Genomic DNA, 27,087 nt, shown 5'->3' with positions numbered 1-27,087 from the left:
GTATGTTTCTCCCTCTAGAGGGTCGGAGTCTTACCCGCTTTGCTCATTTTTGATACCGCCCCAGTGCCTACAGCAATGCCTGGCCCATCATAAACTCAGTCAACACTTATTGACTCAATCACTGACCCTTGGATCTAATGGACACCGGTTCCATCCCAGCACCACCCCCACCCTCCTAGTGACCTTGGACAAGTCTCTCTACTTGTCTATTCCTCAAGTGTCTTCATGTGTGCCATTAGGAGATAAAATCAGACAGTGAATCTCAACTTGCAGAGAAGTTTTCCAACCCAAAGGAACCAGAAGGATGTAGGAAGGGGGCAGAAGGTTTAAGGGCCCAGTGATGGGGCGGGGTGAGGGCTAGGGGAGACCTGAGGGGACAGGAGAATGGACAAAATCTGCGGGACCCTGTGAAGAGAAAGAGGCAGACACCTGTGGATACTGAGAAGACTTGAGGGGTTGAGTCCAGCAGCTTCCTGTCTTTTTTTTTTTTTTTTTTTTGACAGGCAGAGTGGACAGCGAGAGAGAGAGACAGAGAGAAAGGTCTTCCTTTTTCCGTTGGTTCACCCCGCAATGGCCGTTGCGGCCGGCACGCTGCCGCCGCCGCACCGCACTGATTTGAAGCCAGGAGCCAGGTGCTTCTCCTGGTCTCCTATGGGGTGCAGGGCCCAAGCACTTGGATCCTCCACTGCACTTCCGGGCCACAGCAGAGAGCTGGACTGGAAGGGGGCAACCGGGACAGAATCCGGCGCCCTGACCGGGACTAGAACCTGGAGTGCCTGCGCCGCAGGCGGAGGATTAGCTTAGTGAGCCGCGGCGCCGGCCAGCTTCCTGTCTTGTCACCATGTGCCCACACAGAGCATCAGCGCCCTCTTGTGGATTCTGTTAGGGCCTGGCTGTCTTCGGGCTGACAGTCCCCCTCCACCCACCAGCCCTACATGTCATACAGGCTTGCTTTATCCCAACTGTTACTTCTAGAGCTTCTGACACTGTTCAGAGCTACAAGCCTAACACAGATAGCGTCTCTTCCTTTGAGAACCTGCTGCTGCACACCTGTGCCTGGGTTATCGCCTGTGCCTCCTACCCAGGCACACTTTCAACAATGGGAGTGCAGTCGTGCTTTGTGCCCAAGTCCAGTCCACGTACCGTGTCCATCAAATGCTTTTAGTGCAGAGCAGCACTGGGTGGCCCCTGGCCCTGGCAGAGGCTGAGCCCAAGAGGGACAAGATGCGTGATCACAACCCTGGACAGGGAGCCACATCATTTTGCAAGTGTTTCTAGAGTAGAGGGTGCCAACTGGTGGACCTATATCATGCTTGCATGTTGGGTCTGTTGTATGTTAAACTTTTTTCTAGTGGCTCACCAACATTGAAAAAATGAACAGATTTTCCCATAAAAATCTGGGCTTCTAGATTCTCTAGACAAATCAGAAAATGTAGCTTTCTAGGTCTGGACTCATATTCTTGCTTACCCACAATGGGTCTAAATGCTGCACCTTTCAGATGGGGCATGCACTCCTCAATCGCCATGGTCTGTACCCAGCATTCTTTGCTTGTCTGTGCTGTTGTCTGACTCCTGTAAGAGTTTCAGGTGGTGACTCCTGTAGTATCCCAGGACGGGAAAGGGTAGCCATATTGAAAGGAAGCACAAGCCGTCAAGGTCTGAGCAGAGGATGACCTTGGAAGGTGGGTCTCCAGAGAGGGAGCTCCTTAAAGTCAAAGCCTATCCAGGCACCCCTACTGTCTCTTTCACAGCCCCTCCTTCCTGAGCTCATCTCTGTCCTAAGAGAGCAGTGATCTCTGTCCTGTGTCACAAAGGAAGACGTGTAGTTTTATGAACAAAACAAATAGCATTCAGGTGACCCACAAATTAGTAAGTATTCACTATAAGCCAGAAACAAGAGTGGACTACTCATCATCTCATTGGGTAGTATTATTTCCATTTTAAAGATTAAGAAACTGAGGCTCGGAGAGGATAAGTAAGCCCCATAGCTGGACAGAGCAATGTCTTTGATCCCTTGAGTCCTGGTCTTCAGAGACTGCACATGAGGTAGGAGGGAGTTCAAACATGGTCTGATTTGAATTCATTTGAATGAAACTTATATCACTGTCCTCTTTAGCCTCCTTACTTGATGGAACAGTGGATTTTGCGGTGTGGTGCCCAGACTGGCATCAGCATCACTTGGGAACTAGGGATAAATGTAAATTCTCAGGCTGTACCCCAGACCCAGAGAATCAGAAACTCTAACAGGGCAGCCCAGCAACACACGTTGTAGCAGGCCCTGTGGGTGATACTGATGCTTACTCCACTGGAGGAGTTATAAGCATGCACTTGACACGAGGTGGCCCCCAGGGAACTAGCCCTGTGGCCACCGGGGAGCATGGAGTAGTGATTAAGACCCCGGGGGGCTTCCCAATTCCTGCCAACTGGTGCAGGGCAGCAACATCCAGAGGTCAAAGCGGGGGATTTATTAGCCCTCTCAAGGGCCTCCTTCCTAACTTTTAACTGTCTCCTACTGACTGTCACCTCTTGGGTGGTCATTTTCCTACCGCCCATTAACAGCAGGCTGAACACCAGTGTCTATAACATTACCACAGTCTCCTTCCAGAAGGCCTGTACCAGACGGCCCCGTGCTGCCTTCCTTGAAAACTACTGGCCAGGGCTTCATATTGGTGTCCCTGAAGCTCAGCACTGCTTGCAGAATTTCCTAGCCCATACCCACATGTGAGGTGCTGCTTCCTGAATGGCAAAGAAGTGACTGGTCCCCTGCTCCATCTTGCTCCCTTCCAGGGCTAGCCAAGACCTCTAGGCAGCTGCAGTGAGGAAAGGCCAAGGGCACAATAGGGACAACCGAATCAAGGAGAGACTGGAAGGAGGTAATACAGAAAGAAGACTTTGGCAGGCATCCCGTGTGTTTCGGCTGGGAGGAACGTACACTCGGTCGGGCCATCCTCAACACTTCCTGAGCCGCACTATGAGACTCCTATGAGCAGACTGAGATTCCAAGAGCATGACTTGCTTGCTCAGGCCACTGGCAGCACTCAAGAGATGCAAAGGCAGGGTTGATTGCAAAGTCTATCCTTTCTCTCCATTCCATAGAGCCTGAGGATGTTACGGCCACAGCAACATGGCAAAGGAAGTGTCCTTTGCGGATGCCAAGATGATGAGGCACCTGTGGTCCCCTGGCCTGTGCTGGTCACTGGAGCCAGACCTCAGGTTGCCTCAAGGCATGAAGACCTTTCTGAAGTTGGCTTATGGGTGGAACAGCCTCCTGAGACTGCATCTCCACTCCTCATTCTTCCCAAGGGCCAAGACTTGAATGGGAAGGAAGGAGCTTGGGGCCATTGTAATGATGCATGCCTGAGAGGCAACATGTTTGGGCGGCTTGGACCTAGGACCCTGGTCAGGGCATAGGCTGGGTTTTCTCAGCATCTGCGTAAGCCCTGATTTCTGTGACTTCTGTCTCACCCCACTATCGCTTCCTAGAAAGAAGAGAATGGGTAGCCTTCCTCTCTCTCTCACGTTTTCACACCAGTAAGCTGGAACTCAAGAGAGCATGAAGAGAATGCTTATGACCTCTGATCTGTAACACTGAGTTGCAACCGCTGGCCCCAGTCATTAGCTTATGGTCTCAACAAAAAGACAGCCACACAGCCATAGTGCATCTCTAGTAATGCTTTATTGTTCTGCGGGGAGCCTGCTCTAACCTGCTCTCTACCATCTCTCATCTCATTGCAGGTGCAATGCTCCCTGGGGCCTTCCAGACCCACAGACTGCTCCCACCCACAGATTGTAATACACTCACACGAGACTGCATCTCTGTATGTATGTGTGTATATACGTATATATCTCTATATATACACATGCAAATACACATATTCTCACTGTACAATATTTATAGGTACAAATAAAATAGGCTTGAAAATACAATGGGGGCTAGGACCCATCCCAGTGCAGTTCATCTGGCAGAAAAGAAAAATAAAGCATCCATTGTCCTTTGGAGAGCAGTTGGATTTCGATAGGAACAAAGATGGTGGCAGTGGGTGTGACATAGCAGGTTTGGATCAAGCCCCAGCTGGCTGGCCCAGAGCTGAGTCTCGGATCAAGGAGGGGGCTGCTATGTTAGCTTACTACCAGAAGCCAGAGGGACGAAGTCACAAACACTTGTCTCCTCACTACTATAGCTTTCGTCTGTCCTGTATGGTGAGAAGGAGGCTGCTTGCTCTCCAGACATGACAGTGCATGGCCAAAGGCTACTCGGGACTCTAGGGAGTGGCAGACAGAATGTGGAGCTCAAGCCAGGGGAGACTGGTTCATTGGTCTCTTGAGACTTGAGAAAGGATGATTCCCATTCTTCATGTCCCAAGCTGTCCCAAATCGTCATGTGATCTATCAAGGGGCCGGTTAGTGCCCCCCCTACATCAGCCTCATAAAAATCGGCATCGTATTTACGCAAATAAAACGGATCGTGGTGGTCGGGACTGCCCTGTGCTTTGCCTTATGCCCATCTACCCCAGTCTATTTTCTTTGGAAAAGCAGTTCAGCGTCAATGTTGGCCCCAAAAGCAAGGACCAGAACCTCCCGTCCAACTTCGAGAGGACCCTAGCACCAAACAGGATGGCTTGGCCTATCAGTCTGGGGGAGAGCAGCGGCCAGACACTTCTCTCTCTCTCTCTCTCCTTCCTCCTGCAGGTGGTGGGCGAGGGCGGTTGCTGAGGCTTCAGGCTGAGGTGGCTTCAGGGGCAGGTGGCAGGCAGCAGTGGTCTTCTTGTTGCTGACATGACTCTCCTCTCTCAGCAGAGTAGTGTATGGTGTTGGGACAAAGGTAGGTGGGGCCTGGATATCTATTTTCCTTTCCTTCCTAGTGCATATAGAGGAGCTGTTGGAAGGAAGGGAGACAGGCAGCAGAAGCCACCTGCTCTTATTCCTTCTTACTCTCTTGGAGCCAGGGGACCTGGGCGGTACCAGCCCAAAGCTCACAGCTTTGTCTCAGGGCCAGCTGCCTGCAGGGCAGGGAAGGAGTCCCGAATCTTTGCCACTTCCATGGCACATAAGTGCCCAAAGACTTTGTTGTACCAGTCAGGAGAACGGCCCCTAAGGAGGAGAAGCCAGACATAAGCAGTGCGTTTTTCCCCCTGGAGCCCTCACAAAGGGGAAGACAAGAAAGAACTCACTGCCAATCCCAGGGATCAATGACACAGGGCAGGGCAGAGGAGAAGGTCAGGGGCAAAGGGATGGGGTAAGGCCAATCTCAGGCCTGGTACCTTAGGTCAGCGCGGCAAATGTGAGTGAGGCGAGAGCGGCCCAGGCCACAAGGCTCCATGAGATACTGGGAAGTGAGCATTAGGGCCCGCACCCCTGACTCCGGCACGGGTTGTTCAGGATCCAGGGACTGCGAGACAAGCAGGCAACCCCCACGAGGCAGGTCCGAGCGCCACATCCTGTGGGAAAGGGGGTGGGGAGGGAAGACAGCCACATTCAGATTCCCCAGTGGTGGTTCCCGTCCCAGCTCCCCACACCGCTGACACAGCAGCCCCTCACCGGAGCACCAGGAAGTCGCGGCAGGGATGCGGTGCCATGCTGTCAGTGACATAGTGGTACAGCTCCACCCCTGGCATCAGGGCTTCCAGCACCTGGGCCCGCAGCAGGTCCTCATCCCAAAGGGCTCGCTCCCGCAGAATACGATGCAGCACCACGGCTGGAGGGGCTGCCACCTCCGTGGATGCCTTCCACATACGCAGCGGGTGCCCGTCTGGTGCCTGGGAGCCACAGAGGTGGGGACGGGAAAGAGTCAGGCACTGGAGAAACTCCAGATTCATGCCCCAAGTCCAGAACACAGACTGCAGGGCCCTGGGGCTCCTCTCACTCCAGCCCCTGACAAGGGAAGGCTGCAGGGTTGTTCTGCTAACCCTCGCTGACCCAGACAGGGCCACCCCTGTGCTCACTGTCCTCTCTCTCCCTTCCGGCTGTCTGCCTCTCAGCCTGCTTGAGCGTAAAACGAGTTGATGGGCTACCCATTCTCCAGGTCCTACTAGGCCTTAGCATGACACAGGCAGAGTGCTGGGAAATTCTGGAAGTGAGCAGGAAGGAAAAGATGGTGAGTATCCTCAAGGAATGGGCCAACTAGCACGGGAAGTGAAACAGAACCACAACAGAGGCTGCCACTCATGGAGCCTTTTCTATGTGTCAAGGCACTGTGCACAGACCCCCATCCCCCACCCTCACCCCCACTGAACCTATAGGGGAGGTTTGCTCATGACCCTTTTATACATGGGAAGCTTCAGACTAGGGAGCTTACTCACAACTGGCACCCAAGAAAGTGCATGGCCAGACCCAAAGGGGCCAGAGGAGTCACCTCCAGCCTGGGTCACAAAGACCGAAGGTTCTGAACAAAGGTGGGAGCATATGACCTTGGGAAACGTCATGCCTGGGGGCAGGGCAGGCCAGGCAGAAGGACAGCATTGACCACAAGCACAAAGGGAGAAATGCAAGTTCAGCTTGTCTGTGGTTCAAGAAGCAATATGGGAGTTGAAGCGATGAAAGGAGTGATAGAGGTGGAATGGGCTTTCGGAAGGTCATTCAGGCAAGGGGTCCCTGAGAAAGATCCCTTGGTCTCATATGGTTCTTGACTCCTTCAGGCACTTGCTCAGCTGGCTGACCTTCTCCAAGTATCAAGTTCAGGCCCGACAAGACTGGAGGGGCAGCTCCTTCCTTTGGGTTGCCTCCTCCCGGCCCTGCCTGTCCCATGGCAAATCCCTTAGTAGGCTGGTGCCCACCTTCCTGCAGGCCAGCTCTGTGTGCTGGGGCCCTGGCACACTCATCCAGCCCTTGAAGCGCTCAGCAGCGTCACGTAGCAGCTCCTGAACGCTCTCCTCCATGTAGAGGCTCAGGCTCACTCCAGCAGCTCGGGCCCGCCGCAGCTCCGCCAGGGCTGGGCCGGGAGGGCTGAGCTCAGCTGCATTGTAGGAGCTGCACAGTTGTAGCACCATGTCTTGGGGCACCTGTAAGGGCAGACACACACTGGGCCAGGGGCCTGGGAAAGCAAGACTCCCTGGAGTCTGAAATGTATGTTAAGGGTGTGGCAAGATGGGAAGAAGGTAGAAATAAGGAGTTTGAAGGGTACATGTCAAGTTGAGCCCTATCCCTGAATTGGGGTGAAAGGTCATAGATCTGTTAAGTGGCCACCATGGCCTGGAGTAACGTACCTGGAAAAGTTTCTTGCAGTCACTGATCATGTGCGATAGGCCCTGGGTGGCAGCCATGTTGTCACTGAGGTCCCTAGGGCCTGGCCGGCCAACCAGGCTGCGTTTGCTCTTGATCCTGAAGGCAGAGGGCAGTTAAGAGAGGATGGCACAAGAGAACAAGACAAGATGGCTGACAAGCTGGCTTCCTGGGGAAGCCACCTTTGCTAGTATTGACCATACAGCAGCTTGCTGCCTTTTAGTAGGTCTTGTTCCCCAACATCCAATCAGCCCCAAGCCCCCGGGGCACACTTAACCCCTTCAACAGTGAAATGGCAGTGTCCGCTATTGGAGGCCAAAAGTCCAACTGGGCCCAAACCCTTGTGGCCTGGTTCTGACATGCTGCTGACACACCCTGCTCCCATGTCACCTGGGTGAGGGGCTATCCTTCTTGGAGACATTGAGGTGGAAGATGGAGGGTGCCAGGCACACCGCCAGGTTGCCAGCTGTCATCTGGTTTTCTTCGGCAGAGGCAATGTCACTTAGGAAGTACAGCAGGGTCTGCAACACCTCTCGGTTCTCATCGGGGAGCAGCAAGGTGGCGGCTTGCGCTGCTGCCAGCCACTGATCCTTGGGTAGGACTGTGAGGAAGGAAGGCACAATGGGCCTGAGGGGCACCAGCGAAAGGAAAGAGAAGAACTCAGTTCTGGGAAGCCTCTGGGTTCTAGATTGAGTTCTGCCGTCATCATGTAGTGTGACCTTAGGAAAGTCTAGCCTTCCATAGAATGGGTTTGGGGAGTAGAATGTAGTCTCTCTCCAAGGGTCTTCTCGACTTTCAGTAAGGGCGTGGGACCAGGTGCAATCACCGGAAACCAGGTTAAGCTGCACGAGCCCCAGCATTCAGGGAGGGCAAGAACGGGGCAGGGTGTTGGGGATAGTTGCAGGTGACTCACGCTGGTAGATGTGCAGGAAAGTGGTGGTGAGCTTGCTGGTGAAGATGGGCTCGGGCAGGTCTCGGAAATACTGCTTCAGCAGGTCAGCCACGTCATAGGCTGACTGGCCCTCATAGCAGACATTGTCAGGGGACGTCTCGTTCATTTGGCGCAGGTTCTGGATCCTGGACTTGACCCCAGACTTGCGGAAGATGCCCACCTGGCCCATACAAGGGAGGAAGGGAGAGAGGGAGATAGGCGGGATAGGAGGGAGACCATGAGACCAGCACCAGATCAGGTCTAGGTCACCCCCGGAGACTTCCAAGCCTGTTGGGCAAAGTCAAAGGCAAGGGCTTTGATAGTATTGGGACCAAAGAGAAAGATGACCTTTGTGGAGAGGAGTACAAGTAGACAGCCCTAGGCTCAAGCAGGCCCCTAGAAGCTGGCAACCACAGAGCCTGGGCCAGAAGGAAGCGCTGGCTCCATCCTCACAGTCCTTGCTAAGAACAGGAAAGGTCTCTGGTGGAACAGCCTAGCCCAGTGGGGAGGCCAGGGCAGTTCTCCTGCCCAGCTCCTTGGCCTTGAACTGCCCGTAGCATCCCATCCCGCTCCCCAGCCCGCCCCTGGAGGACTCACCTGGTCCAGGCACTGGCTGCGCAGGTAGCGCATGGCTTGCTGAATGCTCTGCGGCAGTGGCTGGCCTGTGCGCTGCACGTGGATGAGGGGTGGCACCCCAAATACATGCTGTCCCCGGTAGTCCGGGGTCTTGTTCCTTTTCATGAACTTTGGGACTGACCTGTTTGGACAGTGGTGGTGACAAGCCATCAGAGAGAGGGCGACACAATTTGGAGACCATCTGCAGTCTCACTGGGACCAGGTGGAGGCAGAGGGGTGGGGTGGGGAAGGAACACATCTTATCTTCAAAGTTAACACTCACTGAGCACTTGCTTTGGGTCCAGCCCTAGGAGTCATAGTGGCACACAAGGAGCTCTTAGTTTGGTGCCAAGGAGCTAACTGTAGTCAATGGGCATTGACCATTCACGTGGACCATAGTGGGCCAAGCACACAGGGTCAGGCCCATGAGGAAGGGGAATTGTTCCTCTGGCCTGTAAATGGCATTTCTTGGGAGTGACAGACTCAAGAGCCAGAAAGATGGAGCAAGCCCAGAATTTGAAAGGATCATGATGGATTTGGGATGATGGGGAGTCACAGGAAGGTGTCCACCAGGAGAGTGACAACCAAAGCTGCATCTCGGACAATCTCACTGGTGACAGCAGGGAGGAAGGGACGGAGAAGGCACAGCTGGAGGACAGGGGTCCCCTACTCCACACCCCTCTTGACATACTCGCTCCAGCTTCTTGGCACATCACACCAGTTCACTGGCCTGTCAGCTCTGCCTGCCTGCACCCACTTGCTGGGCCAACCCTCCCCAGGGCCTGGGATGTGAGGGAGCAGCTCCGCACCCACGAGGGCCTAGGAGACACTCACCAGACCCAGCCCTGTTTGTGGGGCACGGTGTACTTCTCCATGAAGGCGGTGAGCCGCAGCAGCGAGCCCTTGTGCAGGAGGTTGATCTGACCCGCGAATTGCCGGTTGATCTCCAGAGACTCTGAGTTGAGGCTGGGCCGGTGGGAGTTCTGGAAGCTGTGCCAACGGAGCTTCCTGGAGCAGGAGACGGGGAGCGGGGGGAAGATGGAGAGGGTGGGTAAGGTCAGAGGAGTAGGTTTGGTTAAACCTTAGGAAAGGCTGTATTCTGATTCCTTTTGTTCTCCCAGAGGAAAATCAAGGCAGGCAGAGGAGACTACGTTCAGTGCCACTGCTGGGTCCCAAGGTGGATAAAGCTTAGTCTCAGGCTCCAGGTCTGCTCCAGGGCCAAGAAACTCCCAGGAAGCTCAGGCCCATTTAATGCCAATGAGCAGTACTCACTCCCTTCCTGTTGCAAGGCTACTGCTCCAGGAAGCCCGGGCCGCAAAGCTGAGGGTCAGAGACCATCTCCGGGCATACCCTCACTTTATTTGATGCAGAAAGCAAGGCCCAAAGAAGAGCTATTGTTTCCTCAAGGTCCTAGCAGAGGCAAGCAGTGAATTTAACATTCTGGGTGCCACCCAAGTCCTAGATTCTTTGTATTTCTTCCCTGGGATTGGCTGCCCGGATGTTGAGGATCACACCCCCAGGATGCTGCCTCCCCTGGGCCTTAGGACTAGGAAGTCATCAGGTTCAGAGAGCGAGACAGGAGGGGATCCTGTCCCCGCCCCTAGCCAAAACTCCCACCTGCAGGGTCTGGTAAGCGAGGCCCCGACGCCTGAATCACGCCGTTCACGAGGCACGGATGCCTGGAGCCCAGCCAGTGACCCTGCGGCCTCAGCCTCATTCATGGAGTTGCCGCTACTGTCCAGTTCACTGGAGGAGGCCACAGTGTCAGAGATGGAATTTCCTTCTTCCACAGAGAGGCTGGAGGCAGAGGTGGGTTCCCCACCTGAATTTGCTTCTTGCTCATTGTCCTGGGCTGTGGCCAGGGCAGAGGCAGAGGCAGGGGCCGGGGCCGGGGCCGGGGCCGGCGCCTCGGCCTCTCCCTGTGCCGATGGTTCAGCCTCAGCTGGGGCCTGGCTCTGAGCTGGCACTACCGGCTGAACTTCGGCCTGGATCCAGGCTGAGGACCCGCCCTGGGCCACAGCCTCAGCCTGGCCTTCCACTTCAGCAGTGGCCATCTCCACTGATGAAGCGGCTTCCTCCTCCTCCCCTTCCTCGTCGTCTTCCTCTTCCTTATCTGCACGCCCCATGTCTGGGTACATGGCCTGAGACCAGAGCTCCACCCGTTGCTGCAGTCCCCACACGTGCTGAAGGATGTCGTCTAGGCGGGCATAGCTGCCCTCAGCCTCTTCATCCTCAGCCTCAGCCGCAGCCGGCACAGGCTCAGCCGGATACAGCTCGGGCAAGTTGTCATAGATGCTGGTATGGCTGCCCGTCGAGCCGCACGAGCCCCGGCGCCCTTCATAACCCCAGCACCTGCCTGGCTGCCAATCTGCCAGGGGGTGCCCATCCTCAGGACACAGGCTTTCAATGGACAGGGAACGAGGGAATGTGCCTGGTTTGTGGTCCCTAGGTACGTGCACCCGGCAGTCCCCCCGGTGTCTCCGCTGAGGATGCCGCAACGTGGCCACGGGCCAGGCCTCCCAGGCCCTGCACGTCTCGGAACCACTGCCACCGGCTGAGGCAGCGGCTCGGTTCTTGGCCCTGTAAAATCCAGCTGAGAGAAAGCCACGGCAGCTACGGAAAGAGGAGGCTTTGGAGGCCTTCTCGGAGGTGGCTGGGCTGTGCTCAGGCTCTGCTGGCCGGCTGCTGCCCTTTTCCTTCCGCCTCAGGGACTCCAGGTGCTTGAGGAAGCTCCGGGAACGGTGCTTCTTGACTTTATCCTGGGAACCCTCCTGGCTGCAGCTGAGGCTCAGGAGAGGCTGCTCACTGGGGCTAGGGGTACGGCCCAGCGAGGGCAGGTCAGTCGGCTCGGGCGGCAGGCTCACGGTGATGACCGGCAGGGAGGTGGCGCTACACTCAGTGAGGACACTCTCGCAGCTGGAGGTCACCGGCAGGCTAGGGCTGGGTGGGGCCAGCAGGTCCGAGGAGCCCACGCGAGACCAGCGCTTGCTCTCCCGCTGGAAGGCCCAGTGGTTGCTGATAGTACACTGCTCCTCCTCTTCAGAGTCTTCATTCTGGGGAGGGCACCACAGGGGTGAACAGAGAGGTCCCACCCACAAGTCCCTGCCTATGTTCCACTCTGTCCCTAACTCTTGGGAGGCTTTGAGGTGAAGGGCCCTGTGGAGGAGCTGGCCTAAACCATGAGTCACAGACAGAGCCCAGATATAAGCTAAGGGCCAGGGAATAATCTACTCCCCCACCCCCAGGCCCTTTCCACAAATAGGAACACTTAGACCCATTATTGAGAATAAGAAGCCACCTGCCTAAGGGCATACAATGGCAAATAGGAAGTCAGTGAGGGAGCCTGCCAGGTCTCCAGGCTGCAATCTTAGATCACAATCACAGAATGGCAGAGCAGGAGAGGAGTTAAGATTCTTTAATTTGGGGCTGGTGCTGTGGTGTAGTGGGTTAAGCTAGCATCTGCAGCACTGGCATCCCACATAGGTGCTGGATTAAGTCCTGCCTGCTCCACTTCTGATCCAGCTCCCTGCTAATGTGCCTGGGAAAGCAGCAGAGGACGGCCCAAGTATTTGGGCCCCTGCACCCAAGTGGGAGACCTGGAAGAAGCAGCTCCTGGCTCCTGGCTTCTGCCTGACCCTGTCCCAGCTGTTATGACCATTTGGGGAGTGAACCAGCAGATGGAAGAGTTCTCTCTCTCCCCCCCCCCCCCTCTCTCTCACACACACACACACACACACACACACACAGTGGAACCAGATCCCATAGGTTTCCTGTTTCATAGACCAGGGCTTTGACCACTTGGCTGCCCTACCTGACTATAGGCCTCTAGTGGAGAACGCCCCAGAGGAAAGCAACAGAGTTCTTCCCCAGGAAAGGATGGGGTCACTAGGCCTTCATTCCCAGGAGACAGACCAAGAGTCCTCGTGGTTTGTACAATCTCAGAACAGCAGAGTCAAAAGAACTTTGGGAGGCCCTTAGTCCAGTCTTCTTCCCATTCCTTGTAGAGATTGGGAGATGAGACTCACAGGAGGTAAGACCTCCTAGGGGTGAGGTGCTGATACTGACTTCTAAGACAATTACATCATTCTGTCTCTGCTCCCTATTCAAGGAATTTTGGGTGTCACAAATCAAGCAGTGGAGACAGATGGATTTCTTTGAAAACAGGCCATCAATGGGTCAAATTATTGGTAAACCAAGATGTGGCCCGAGTGTGTGTGTGTGTGTGTGTGCGTGTGTGCATGCATGAGTTGCAAGGTGGAGGGGAGAACAATGAGGCCACAGGCCAGGGCACTTGCTCTCACACATACTAACCTCTAGATCAGCCTCACCAAAATCCATGAGTCTTCAATGTAGGGGGCCCCCTATGTCCTCATCTGCAGACTGGTGCAAGGCACTGCCCTGGATACTCCAGAGTCCTGGGACATTGGAGCTGGTTTCACAAGTGTTTTATATACTTCTTGGATTTTCCCCCAGTGGTGCCTCAGCCCCCAATCCTTGCCATGACTCTCACCTGCTTGCATTGAAAGTGAACCTCCAGTTTCATCGAAGCACAATTATTCAAGGTCATCAGCCTCCTGCAACAAAATCAAAGTGTTCACCCAAGGGCCTGAACCCCCCAAATCTGGCACAGCCTATGAAGACACTGCCAAGTTGTCATCCACCACTTCAAACACCCACGCCATCAGAAGTTCTCTCAAGCCCCAGTGTTCATGAAGGTTGAAGTGCCAGAAATGATGCGTGGAAGATCATGGCCTTTGTCCCTCAAGAGATTATAGAGATATGGGAACCATCCACTACAGAAATGGGACAGTTTGAGAAGAGTAGACAGAAGGTGCGGCAGACACACACAGCATGAGGCAAGGAACTTCCATGAAGGGAGGAGGAGCCAGTCAGAGAAGGCTTCCCAGAGGACAGAAACGGCAGTCGGAGGGTAAGAGAAACAGGGACTCCTGTCCCAGTTGCTACAGGCCAAGACAGAGAGGGAAACAGTAAACAGACACGTGTGGGTGTTAAGAGAGTGCATCGAAGACTGACAGGCACGTCAAAAGCCACACTGCACAGGGCCTTGGGTGTCATGCTAAGAAAGCTTTGCATTTTTGCCGATAGGAAGTGACCAATTTGAAGCAAAGGGGCATCCATTTGGAGCTTTACCGAGCTGACTCTGGGGGCTGTGGACAGGATGGATTCAGAGGTGTGTGGAGGGAGGGTGTGGAATGCAGAGACTAAAGCCAGTTAGGAAGCTACTTTAATAGATCCAAGGAAAAGTCATGGTTTGGCCTCAACCAAGGGTTGAGGCCAGTGCAAGCTGAGAAAGGCAGGATCAGAGGAATGCTTGGGGGTATCACTTAAGGAGAAAAGAAAGAAGGCTAGGTTTGGGCTTTTAGAGTGAATAGGTGAGAGTGTCACAGATGGGGAAAAAAAAAAAAACAGAATGAGCAATGTGGATTCAGAAAATGAGCCTCATGAATAAGATGGACCCCTCCTCTCTTGGAGGGTACAGGGATTGTTTTTTCCGTAAGGAGGCCCCAAGCTGGGCTCTTGTTTTCCTAGGTCTGGCCCTTGGCCGCCCTACCTGCACAGGGCCCCCAAAGAGTCCTCGTCCAGAAAACCGTGGTCCTTCTTCACAGAGCCAATATCCAGGGGAAACGAACCTTCTGTATGGCAGAGAGAAGCAAAGATGAGCCCAATGGTAGATCAGAAACTCAGCCCCAGCAGCCCTGAGTCAGAAGGGGTGTGGCTAGAGAATGCGGGATATAGGAAGGCAAGATCCAGTGCAGAAAGGAAAAATCCAGGAGGAAAGGAGAGAGACCCAGGAAGCTCAGGGTAGCAGGAAAGGTTGGGGCGAGGCTAGAGGGTTGAGCTGGGCCGAAGGACCTCAACAGTCAGTGAGGCAGATCTATGAAGGACAGGAGCTACAGCACCCTGGGTGGCTACCAAAACCAACCCAGAGTCCTCCAGCCTCTTTGCAACCTGAGATGCTCAGACACCTCCTTCCTAGCCTAAGGTGAACTGGTGGCAGTAAGGAGGGAGGGAGTGAGAATAGAAAGGACAGCGTGTAGCCAAGTAACGTTTCATTTCCTCCCATTACCCAGACCAGCAAAGCCCACTCCCTGAGACTCGGGGGGTGGGGGAGAAGAGAAAGGAAGGAGTCAGCAGAAGGGGAGAGAGAATCTAAGAAGTCTCACAGCTCTCTGCCTGACTGCAAAACAAGCCATTCCTTCATGTGTTCACTCAACTGGTACTAACTGAGCACCTACTTCGTGCTAAGCACTGTGCAAGGTATCAGACAACAAAGAACAAGTCGAGGATGGCTCTTCCCTTTATGGAATCTACGCTCTCATAGGAAACAGACAATAAACAACACATGCAACAAAGTGAATGCAGTTATACATGCCATCAAAGACATCAGCCAGGGTGACAGTGCAAACAGAGGCTGGTGAGGTGGGGGCTACCTGTCGAGTGGTGGTCAGTGAAGGCCCCTTCTGAGGCGGTGATTTCTGAGCTGAGTCCCAAAAGATGGGAAGAGTCAGCTGTGCAAAGAAACAAGAGAGTTCCAGGAAGAAGAAACAGCAACATCAATGCTCTAAGGAGGGGGAGGAGCCTGGTGTGAGCAAGTGGTAGACAGGAGTCCTGGAAGGAGGTGAGCAAAGGGGAGAGTCACGGATGCAAGTTGAGTAGTGTGGCCCTGGGGGGCCAAAGTACAGCCTTTGGACGTAGTGCATTGAGCCTGCCGGGGAGCCGTCAGAAGGTGGGGAGCCGTCAGAAGGTTGGGAGCCAAGGAGGGACATAGTCAGATCTACAACAACAGGGTCTCTCCAGCTGCAGCGTGGAGACAACGGCACAGGAGCACAAAAGTGAAAGGAAGTCAGGAAGCTGATGCGTTAGTCCAAGCAAACAGGGATGATGGGTCCCACCAGATGTGGTCGTGGAGGCGACAGGAAGTGGACCTATTCAAGATATACTGGGTAGGGGAGGGACTCGCTGAGGGTTAGATATGGGGGACAAGGGAAAAGATGAATCTAAGGAAGATTCCTGGATACAGGGCTTGGGGGCGAAGGGGTGCATGCTGGCACCCTCGGTAGTTCAGTGTTAGACCTGTGAAATCTTGATACTGAATCGGGGGTGGAAGAGATGAATCTAGAATTCGGGGAGGATGTCTGGCCAGAGACATTTGGGAGTCATCAGAATATAGATGGGACTTAGGGATCTCATGGGAAAGAAATGTTAAGAGACAAGAGGGCCCAGATTGACCTTTGGGACACCCTAACACTTAGCTATCACTTAGAGGATGCAGAGTCAGCTAAGGAGACGAAGACAGTGGCCAGAGAGGCCGCCAGGGGAGGAGCGTGCTCCAGGAGCCTAAGGAAAGGGTGGCTAACTTAATGCTGCTGAGAGGTGGAGCAAGATGAGGACTTGGAAGTGACCATGGAATTTGACCACATGGAGGTCTCTGGGTGGGCTTGACAAGGTGAGGGGTGAGGGTGAAGCCAAGGTGCAGTGGGGATGTGGGAAGAAGAAGCCAAATGGAGACATCTGGCATGGGAAACTCTAACGAAAAGAACATTGAAGACAAACAAAGGACAAGAGAGCAAGGAGGTTATCACATTGTATCTGTGTAAACAGCATCTTTGGGAGCAGATCAGAGCCATGGCCCTGGTCTAGTCACAGCACTTTAAACCAGAGACGACCCCAGATGACGTGGGAGAGCTGATGACATAAGGCTACAACTACGGGAGCAAAGTTTCCAAAACAGTATCCAGCAGGGCCAGGATGCACAGCTTCTTGTGTGAACGTGGAGACAGGCTCGAATCTTCCCCACTTTAGAGCTGCAAACCTGAAGGACAGGGGAAGTCTCAGAATCAGTGAGGGCCTGCAATGGAGCGGCCTTACCTTCAAAGAGCTGAGCATACTGAGGAAATCCTGTGGCGCGAAGCCATTCGCATGCTTTTTTGGCCTCGGCTTCTGAAACAGAACAAACAGAGAGTGAGAGAGCGTGAGAGAGAGAGAAACATGGGGTTAGCAGGTTGCTGGCGGCAAGGCCCCTAGGAGCACGAAGCTTCCCGGCAGCAGGTAACCACGTGTACTTCGAGGGATCCAGGAATGGAAAGAGCAGCACCAAGGGGCTGGCACGTTTGCCCCAAGGTCAGAGCCAGCTAGGATACCTTCTGCTTCCTACCATCTTCGAAGGCCCTGGGTAGACCATCCTAGGTGTTTAACAAAGATTATGATTCTCTTTCTCGCCTTCACAGTGAATATTCCCCAGCACTTGGATAGCCAACTCCCCCTTAACACACACAGTAGTCTGTGGAGAAGGCCGCACTCTCCCCATTTTACACACAAACAGGTTCAGAAAGGAGATGACTTGTCCACAGTCTGGCAATGATCAAGGCAGCAGCACTGAGATAGGAGTCCCAACTCAGTCCAACTCCAGCTGGGGCTGCCTACCCCTTCTGGCACAGCTCCTCTGGGGCTCTTTGTCCCCTTCTACTCTTCAAGATCCTGTCCTCCCTCCCCAGGGCACATCCCACGACTGGCCCTGTTCTCCTTGGTGGATCAGCCTATGGGTGGCATAATCCAGTACCGAACATCATGCGGACACAGTGCTGCTTCTGCTCTGGGGGTGCCTGGCACGGGAGCTGGGCATGGCCGCCAGCCTCAGTGGAGAGGTGCAGCTGGACTGAAGCCACACAAAAAGCCCTCCTGGCCAGAGTAGGTTAAATACCAGTAGCAAAGTCCTAGGACTGGCCAGGAAGCCACTTGCTCCTCATCCACATGGGACCAAGGACCAGTGCAGCTGGGACCATGGGCCCCGGCACTACAGGGTTGGCAGGGAACAGCTGCTGGCTTCACCTGAGCTGCTCTGGCCATGGAGTCCCATCCTCAACATTTCCTCCATTTCCTCTGCGCCTATGGCTACAGCTGTGCCTGGGCCCTGCTGCCCAGAGGACGCCAAGGAGAGTGGCAGGGTTTTCCAAGACAGGAAGTAGACGAGGGAAAGAAGAGGAGAAGACGTGAAGTCAGGCAGAAGGAATAGGCTCCTGAGGATTTGAGGGGGATAAGAGAAGGCTCCACAGCCCCCGAAGTCCCCGAAGGCTTTGGTGGCAACCAGGGTTTAGGACACAGATGGACAGCTATGCATTTCTGTGAGCGTGTGCATGAGGTCGGGGCCCACCTCAGCACGTGTCTCTGCACGTAGCTGTAGTCAAGTTTGCTCATGTCCCCAATCCATAAGGATCCATGTGGGATTGCGTACCTGTATATACCCACAGACACCTCAGTCTGTGCATGCACGTGTGTGTGTGTGTGTGTGTGTGATATTACTGTAACTTCCCATTTTATGATAGAGATTTTGGAATCAGCAGGACGCTCTGAGAGGCCCCGGAAAATGTAAGCACTACCACTAGTAGTACCTCAGCTTGTCTGGCAGGGGGCAATGCAGGCCTGAGAAAGTTGCCAGCTCTCTGGGCCAGCGCTGATCTGGCTGCCCTGAGACTAGCGCGGCGGCCCTGGGAGCATCTCAAAGACAGGGTTTTGGGGCCGGTGCTTTGGTACAAGGGGTAAAGCCACCGCCTGCAGTGGCTGCATCCCATATGGGTGCCAGCTTGAGTCCTGGCTGCTCTATTTCCAGTCCAGCTCTCTACAATGGCCTGGGAGGCCCAGAGGAAGCTCCTGGCTCCTGGCTTCGGATCAGCCCAGCTCTGGCCATTGCAGCCATTTGGGATGTGAACCAGTGAATGGAAGACCTCTCTCCCTCTCTCTGCCTCTGCCTTTCTGTAACTCTGCCCTTCAGATAAACAAATAAATCTTTTTTTTTTAATTTTTTTGACAGGCAGAGTAGACAGTGAGAGAGAGACAGAGAGAAATATCTTCCTTTTGCCGTTGGTTCACCCTCCAATGGCCGCTGCGGCTGGTGCGCTGCGGCTGGTGCACCTCGCTGATCCAAAAACAGGAGCCAGGTGCTTATCCTGGTCTCCCATGGGGTGCAGGGCCCAAGGACCTGGGCCATCCTCCACTGCACTCCTGGGCCACAGCAGAGAGCTGGCCTGGAAGAGGGGCAACCGGGACAGAATCCGGTGCCCCGACCGGGACTAGAACCCGGTGTGCTGGCGCCGCAGGCAGAGGATTAGCCTATTGAACCGCAGCAACGGCCACAAATAAATCTTAAAATTAAAAAAAAAAAAAACTCGTGCAAAAAGTGTCCCTACATGGAGAACCCCCCTGGGTGAGACCCCAGTGGAAACTGGAGCGGGTCATCAAAGGATGTACTTTTCTCCGAAGGGAGGAGAGGACTTCCAGTTTGCTTATGGCCCTGTCTAAATACTGATGGAGTTTGTGGACTCAAAAGGCTTCCATAGCCTAGGCAGCTCATGTCTAGAGCCTCGGGTGATCACTGACGTCACGCATAAGAGTGTTAATTGTTAAATTAACAACACTAACTTCCCATGCAGGACCTCTGTTCTCAAAGAGCCACAGTATAAGCATTAATGGTAAAACTTGATCCCAAAGATTTACTTTGTTCTAGTGTGTGATATTCTTATGCATCATAAGTTCTAGTTACGTCTAAGTGTCAAACTCCATTGCTTGTATTCTTAGGTGTTTGCTTAAAGTTAAATGCCTCAAATGTGAGCTCTTGAATACATGTCTCTCTGTGAAATTTCCATCTCATATGTTTTAGCATAAGGTCAGATATTTAAAAGGCAGCCGAGGAGATTTCAGGGAATGGCAAGATTCTGTGGAATTTGGATTCCAAGATTTGTATCCCAAGCTTTTGTATATAGCTTTAAAATGCCCTGATGCAGACACTGTACTGAAAAGGGTAGCTACAAAAGTTGTTCAGGAGAACTAAGGAGCTTCTAATTCAAGCTCTGACATTGGGAATTGCTGATGACAGGATTCTAGGGAATATGGATCCAGGATTTGGATTCTAAGCCCTATATTTGCTTAAAAAGTCCCTGACCCAGACACACTTTGCTGGACAGGGAAGCTACAGATGTTTCAAGGAATTAAGGAGTTTTTGACAAAAACTCCAACATCAGGAATTCCTGACCAAGCCATTCATAGAAGATCCTCTTCAGATCAGTTTCAGCTTAAAGGAAAGGGACCTGACCAGTGCTATTGAGCACAACTACCTCAGTGAAATTAGGATTAAACTTCTAACTCTTAAGTCTTCACAGGTGAACTCAAAAAACATGCCTGACTATTCCCATAAGCCAATCAGAGACCTTAAGTACCTCTTCAAAGCAAAAAGGGTAAGTAAAGCTTTTGCCTTTGTCACATCAAGACTGCTGCACCTTAAGGCAAACATGCTGTACCTGCCTCTCTTGATTCTCTCTGGGAACTGTTATTGATGATAAAACTCCTAATGGGGTCTCCTATTATAATTCTCTATACTCAAGCTAAATGGGTTTATAATCCACATAAGGGTAGCCAATCACCACCCACTATCTGGGAGCCTGTAAAATACATTCTTTTCATCTTAAGGGGTACTCCACTTACAATTGGTTTTGTTCCAGTTTTGCCTTTGCTAATTAACAAACTCGTATGTTTCAGAACTCAGATTGTGGGAGTAACTGACCATACAGGGGACACAGAAATTGGCAGTGACTGAGACTGCTCCAGCTCACAAAGCGAATTTGTTAGATAGGATAGACAGAGACTTCCAGAACCTGGACAGGCGGGGCCTGCACTACACCTCTCATAAACAGGAAGCAGCTACAGAGGAGATGATGACTCTATGTCCACCAACATCCCTTAGGATTAAGGGAATGGAGTCTCAGGGTGGGGGGTGATGTTGTAGGCAGGCATATAGAATGAAATTGATCAGGTTTGTGAGCTGGAAGACCACGGCTCCTACCTGGCCACACCTGTGCACCCACCGGCCAATCAGGTTAATTAACCACTCCCCTTTCGAAGTGGATTAAACGCCTGGGACACAGTGTGCCCACCCCTTTCCTTTCCTTGGCCTTTTGCCAGTGCTGGGCTTGCTGCTGCCCTGCGCCTTCAGGGTGTGTACTTTGGGCCACCCACCCCATGCTTTCTGGCCTAGATGCTCCTCCACGTGGCAGGCTCCTGGTACTTGGTATGAATCCAGATTTGCCTCTCTCCTTTTAGATAGGGACCTTACTCTCCTATGCATTTCTCTCACTGAATAAAAGCTTAAAAAGGAAAAAAAAAAAAAAAACGAAGCTGATCCGGCTGCCACAACCACTTCCCCTAGTAGAAGACCTTTCTCAGCCCTCAGTGTCCCTCCTGGCAGCCAGCTCTGCCAGGAAACCCTGAGGCTATATATCTGTGCCACCCACCCAAGCCACAAAGCCCATGGGAGAGTGATAGGCCACCTGCTGCCCTGATGCCTTAGCTGGGACTGGCAGGATGGGGACCAGCTTACTTGGGAGGGGTGGGTGCCCCATTCTTTCATTCCCACCTGGAGCCCTCTAGTCCCTTGCTACCTCAAGCATGGTCCCAAACCAGCAGCATCAATATCATCTGGGAGCTTGTTAGAAATGCAGACTCCCAGGCCGTGGCCCAAGCCACTCAAGCACAATCCACATCCAGCAAGAACCTCAGGCAAATTTGCACACGCACAATTTGAGAAGTGCTGATCTAAATCCCACAGCTCAGGGCGTCTCAGCCCTGGATGCATGTTTGAACCAGCTAGGACATATGTTTAAAATGCAAAATGCCTAGGGCCCAATGCCCAGAAGGCTGAGTTAATGGAGGCGGTCTTCAGTGGGACCGCCTCCATTGGTGTTCTTTAAAAACTACAGTATGAGACAGACTGAGGCTCGAGCGACTTTCCTAAGGTAACAGAGTTAAGTGTCACAGCTGAGACTACAAATCTGATCTCTTTTTTGGTTAAGATTTATTTATTTGAAAGGAAGAGTGATGGAGGGAGAGAGGGAGAGAGGGAGAGAGGGAGAGAGGATCGATCCTCCATCTACTGGTTTACTCCCAAAATGTCTGCAACAGCCAGGGCTGGGCCAGGCCGAAGTCAGGAGGCTGGAACTCCATCTGGGTCTCCCACATGGGTGGCAGGGGCCCTAGGCCTTGGGTCATCTTCTGTTTTTCCAGGTGCATTAGCAGAAAGCTGGATCCCAAGTACAGAGTTAGCAGGGACTTGACCCCTCACCCTGATATGGGATGCTGCTGTCCGAAGCAGGGGCCTAAACCACTGCCTCACAACGCCCACCCCTACCCTGATCTAATTCTACATTCAGTGCTCTTTTCCATTGCTTAACGCCACCTGCCCTCAAATGCCAGACAAGCAAGGAGTTTTGAATCAAAGGAACGAACTTCAGGCCCGCTAAACGTTCTTCCGCTTCTGCTCTAGTGGAATCCCAAAACTGAGTTCAAACCCTCTGTTGTCGGTCACTAGTTCTTTAACTTTGGGCAAGTTGCGTAACCTCTCTATATTTCAGTTTCCTTCTCTGTAAAACGGGAGTCTTAGCAGCCACTTCTTTTAGCTTTAGAGAGCACTAAATAAAATTCTGGGGAAAATAAAAGCCCCTGGCACTCAACACTGTGTTCCCTCGCGACTCTGACTCGGAAGGGTCCCAAAGGAAAAGAGAAAACTGTGGAAGGAGGCCCCACTGGTGCTCCTTTCTGAGTCTGGACAGTGGCTGCACCCACACCACTGTCAGAATTACAACCACATGGCTCAAGCGAGTGGGGTTGGGAGGCAGAAGCTTCAAAGAGGCTGCAAACTGCTCCAAAAGACAAAGGAGCAAAAGAGTTTGAAGCAGGGCCACAGGCTGAAGTCGCCAGGAGCTCTCCTCAGCAGGAATCTAGGGAATGTAATGGGGTTATTACCAAACAGGATGTCAGGGACATTGGCTCCCGACAATATACCACCTCATGCAGGACTGCGAGGCCCTGAGGCTCCCTCCCACATCAGCACTCAGCGACATATGTCTTGGTGATTAAGGACTGAACTAAGGTGCTTTGCCTTCATCCCTCCCACTCGTCCCAGCCTGCCCAGGCTGTGGCCAGAAGTGACCCCACCCCACCCCCAGTGGAGTCAAGTCACCTGGGGCTACAGCCCAGACTAAGGATTGGCTTATGTGCCTGGCGGGGAGAGTGACACTGGGCAGGCTGAGACGAGTGAGGTAGGAATGTCTGTGGCTCCTGGCCCTACCTCTGTGTCCAGATGTGCAGATTCCAGGGCATGGCTGCCAGCAGTTGCAACTGCTCTAACTGTGTGGGTCGTGCTGTGGTCAAAGCCAGGACGATGTGCCAAGACAGGCTAGTGACAACACTCAGCTACTACAAACTGGATTCTGCTGAGATGTAAGCCCACACTCTGTCCCTGGGGAGGGGCCCAGCTGACCTAACCTCTAAAGAGTCAGGAGGGAGAGCATACTTTCTAGAAAGCTCCCGAGTCAAATCAGGCCTCGGATCATAGCCACAGGTCTCCCAGAGGGTGTGTCACAGAAGCAATGACCAAGCCGGAGCACGTGGTTTCAGAGGTTGCGACAATAGCCACGCCTACATCTACCCAGCCTCTCAGCATGGAGCATTCAGCCACTCAGAGGAGATGGAATGAGGAGAAAAACGGGGCTTCTGTCCTTGAGAAATGCTATATGAACAAGGATAGGCTTTGTGTACCCAGGAAAAAAGGCAGCAACATTCCCAGCGAGGAAAGGCAATCATACCCAAAGATAACTAAGCTGGGGGTGGGGGGATGGCGGGGGTTGCTTTTTCCAGGCAACATGGCTTCCCTGTTTGCAGCTTAAGCCATCTTAGGCAACTTGCTTCATTCTGTAAACTCTGGTGTGCAATTGCTCAAGCAGCAGGTGATGGCTCAAGTATTTGGGTTCCTGCCACTTATGCACTTATGTAGGTGTTCCAAAATGAGTTCCGGGCTCCTGGCTGTTGCAATAATTTGGGGAGTGAACCAGCAGGTGGGAGATACCTCTCTGTGCCTGCCTGTCTCTCCCTGTCTCTGTCTCTCTCTCTCTTTCAATCTCTCTCTCTTTCAAATAAATAACATTTTTTAAAAAAAGACAAGAAATGGCAGGATGTCCTTTGTCGCTGCTGGAGCTCATAGGTGTCCTATTCAATTTCTCCCTCACCTCTCAACTCTGGCTGCACAGCAAAATCTCTTGGGGAGCTTTTAAAAACGCCTGTGGCCTGGGCCTTACCCACGACTCATTAAATTGGAATCTCTGGGGATACGGGTCGTTTGGGGGTTTGCTTTCTCAGAGTTTGCCAGGTGATTCTAAAGTGCGGCCAAGATAGGGAACAACGGCCCTAACCAGACATGGTCAGCTCAAAAGCCACAGGCATTGGTCCCCGGAAAGGCAGGCCAGAAGGTGGACTCAAGCCTGTTCTAAACATGGGTCTATGTTCCCCACGGGCCTGAGGGTGGGAGCAGCAGAGAGCAATAAGCCCTGAACATGGATGTGCGTGAGGGGCTGGCGGAGGGCAGGTCTCTGGGTGTTTATGAAAGTAACTGATCCATTAGCTCACTTGCTCCACAGGGCAACTTTCAACAAACGTAAGGGCCTCCTTTAGCTCTTCCAGGACCCTCACTCAATGACGGGGTACCCCCTAACCAGGACTGAGATTGGCAGTGTCCTCTCCCATCTTCCCTGGGCACAGCAGAAAAAGCCAGTGTCCTAAGGAGTGGAGAAACACCTGGGATGCCCCTGTCTGTGTGGCAGCCCAAGCCCCCTAGGCTGGGCTCTGGGAGGCTGAGCTGGTACCCTGAGGTAGGGCTGGGATTCAGGGACTGCAGTGCTAAGCCCTGGCAAACACCCTCGCACATCATTGCTCTTGGTTGATACAAGGTCCCTTTCCACTGTTCACTCCCCACCTCCAGAGAGGGGCCCTGCTCAATGGGATGCCAGCTTTCTGAAAGAAGTTTGCATCCTCCACACTTGGCCCCAGTTACTTCCAACCAGCTGAACAAGGATGTGTCCTCCCATAAGGACACACTAAGAAGCTGTGGCCGAGAGAAGATGCTCTCAAGATTGGGCCGTGACCCTGCAGAGATGCTGAGGCAAGGGGCTGACTGGCTCTGTCACCTCTTATCTGGCAAACAGGGGGACCAGGGGTCTCCACAAGGGCCTGCCCTGAGACTTGTAGAGGATTTCATGGCCCCTGAACTCCCCTGCCAACCTCAGAGTGAGAATTTGGGGGGGGGGGGCTGATCTGCTATACCCTGCCTGCATTCATTGCCTTTCTGCTCCTGCTGCTTTTAGCTGGAACTTCAGCTCTAGCTCCATTCCTGCAGGGGAGGGAGGTGCAGGGAGAAAGGAAGACAGGACCAAAATAGCTCTCATCCCACATTCCAAACCTCAGCGGAGGGGCACGACAGCAAGGGGCCGCTGTATTTCAACTGGCCTGGCTTGGCAGTGCTAGACACTGGCTGGCCTCCGGCTTATTAGGTCACCGGGCAGAACTTGGGGCTCTGCTGCACCTGTTCAGATGCCAGCCTCAGTCCTAACCAGAGCTATAGAGCTGGATGCCAAGCTCCCAGGCCCAATAAGAGTAATACTTTTGGAGTCTCTGCATCACAAATGAGGCACCACCATAGCAAAGATCCCAGGAAGATCCCTCAGACTGTGTGGCAGCAAGCCAGTGAATTCTTTTGGCCAACCAGTGGCAGGTTTGCATGTGTGGCTCTACCCTCTAATAGTCCTCTCTCTTAAACACCACATCCATGCCCCGGGCACAGAGCAAGGTTTCTAGTCTTTCATGAAGACCATGAACCAGAGACAATCCCCCCACCCCCACTGGGGACATTTGGCAATGTCTGGGAGATATTTTCAGTCTCCCAACTGGAGAGTCAGGGATGTTACTGGCATCTACCAGGTAGAGGCCAGTAATGCTGCCAAACATCCTATAATACAACGGGGCAGCTCTTACAATGAAGAAAGACTGATCTCAAGTGTGAGACTGTGGCTCAGCCTCTGCCTTACCGCGAGCCCCAGGCACCTCCAAGAAGCCCTGCGCCACCTTGGGGTTGACCTGGGGACAGAGGTGATGGATGAATGCAACACTCAGTGGAGGTCCCTTGCCTCCGCATGCTGTGGACACTTTGCAGGGCCAGCCAGGCAGACATCGTGGTTCTGCTTTGGAGATTTTGTAAAACTGTAAGTTATATAAGAAACTCAATTGTGGTTCCTCACTAACCCCCTCCATGAAGCTGTGGTCTGGGCTCCAGTATATAACTGTGTGTTTGTGTATATGTGTGTGTGAGTGAGAGAGAGACAGACAGACAGACATGGGTCACATGGGTCTTGAGGCTAAACCAGACCTTAGCCTCATTGGAGCTGCTTGAGAATTTGAGTCCAGAGACAGCCTGGCCTGTGGTCTCCTAGGCTAGTGTTGAATACAGCAGGGCCAGAGTAGACAGCTGACATTCTTGTCCAGGCCAGGGCTTTCCTGTGACAGTGAAGGTCAAAGCTGCCACCTGCTCTGCCATAGTTGCTCCATTAGTGTTCCTGCCCCAGGGGCTATACTGCCCCCAACCCAGTACCAGGTGCTCTGACAAGGTCGTGGTGACAAGGAAAGACAGGTGTTTAATAATCACGTGCTACTCCACCACCTCCAGTCCCCAGCCTGGAGGCAAGGGATGCCAGCCAAACCGGTCTGGGGCAGATGTTAGACAGGCAGTAACTACTCTCCAGGGTGGTATGGGTAGAAAGTGTTGAAGGTCAAGGGAACTACCTTCTGGCCTTAGCTCCACTAGCAACTCATTATGTAACCTTATGCAAATCACTACTTCTGTCTGAGCCTCAGTTTCCCTGTCAGAGCAGGGGCACAGGTGATGGGCAGTGGTTGGCTCAGTAGAGGGAGTGGTCCTCTTCCTTCACATTCTCCTCCAGAAGACCCAAGGGAGGGCCCTCAGAGGGGAGTCAAGACCAAACTCATCTTCCCCTGCCAACCAGCTCTCCCGAAGTTCCTGACCACAAAGGCACCAAACACTTAGGCTTCAACCCTAAGTCTTGTCTTCCTCTCTCCCCACAGGTCCTGAGTCACCAGGAAAAGTCAGCTTTTCCATCGGTCAGGGTTTCCCACACCCAACTGTGCTCTAGGTTCTTGTGCCTGGATTCCTTCAACCCTCCAAGTTCCCAGCATCCAGTCTCACCTTCCAGGGGGCCAGCCTGTCCATCTCTTGTCCCAAGAGCCCAGCTCTTACCTGTCACTGTCCTACTCTGCAACAAAGCAGGCTCCCCGTTGCCCACAGCCTGGGACAGGCATCAGACTGCTGTGTACCTGGCACTCCAGGTCCCGCAAGTCAACTTAGTCTGCCTTGAAGCTGTAAACTCCTACCTATGGGGCAAGAGGTGGGTCAAACACACCCCTCCCAATAACAC

At 53.2% G+C, this 27,087-nt stretch overlaps 1 protein-coding gene across 7 annotated transcripts in view; it reads right to left on the bottom strand.

Annotated features, from left to right (window-relative positions):
- Nucleotides 1-3,657: 3,657 nt before the first annotated feature.
- Nucleotides 3,658-27,087, bottom strand: part of STARD8 (StAR related lipid transfer domain containing 8) — a 78,421-nt gene continuing 54,991 nt past the window's right edge. For 5 of the 7 annotated variants that reach the window (XM_008272731.4, XM_051827159.2, XM_070067147.1 and 2 more), the window contains 13 exons: nucleotides 16,655-16,726; nucleotides 14,337-14,418; nucleotides 13,275-13,338; nucleotides 10,382-11,817; nucleotides 9,599-9,772; nucleotides 8,747-8,906; nucleotides 8,132-8,330; nucleotides 7,609-7,819; nucleotides 7,203-7,317; nucleotides 6,774-6,998; nucleotides 5,539-5,756; nucleotides 5,262-5,438; nucleotides 3,658-5,091 (listed from right to left, as the gene is read on the bottom strand). In XM_008272731.4, the coding sequence (XP_008270953.2) occupies nucleotides 4,974-5,091; nucleotides 5,262-5,438; nucleotides 5,539-5,756; nucleotides 6,774-6,998; nucleotides 7,203-7,317; nucleotides 7,609-7,819; nucleotides 8,132-8,330; nucleotides 8,747-8,906; nucleotides 9,599-9,772; nucleotides 10,382-11,817; nucleotides 13,275-13,338; nucleotides 14,337-14,418; nucleotides 16,655-16,726 (3,251 nt within the window). In that variant the 3' untranslated portion in view covers nucleotides 3,658-4,973. The remainder of the gene's footprint in view (nucleotides 5,092-5,261; nucleotides 5,439-5,538; nucleotides 5,757-6,773; nucleotides 6,999-7,202; nucleotides 7,318-7,608; nucleotides 7,820-8,131; nucleotides 8,331-8,746; nucleotides 8,907-9,598; nucleotides 9,773-10,381; nucleotides 11,818-13,274; nucleotides 13,339-14,336; nucleotides 14,419-16,654; nucleotides 16,727-27,087) is intronic. The other 2 variants (XM_070067148.1, XM_017349828.3) reach the window with 1 other exon arrangement.

This window comes from Oryctolagus cuniculus, chromosome X (assembly GCF_964237555.1).
Source record: "Oryctolagus cuniculus chromosome X, mOryCun1.1, whole genome shotgun sequence".
Classification (NCBI taxonomy): Eukaryota; Metazoa; Chordata; class Mammalia; order Lagomorpha; family Leporidae; genus Oryctolagus; species Oryctolagus cuniculus.
This window is presented reverse-complemented; position numbering and strand designations above follow the sequence as displayed.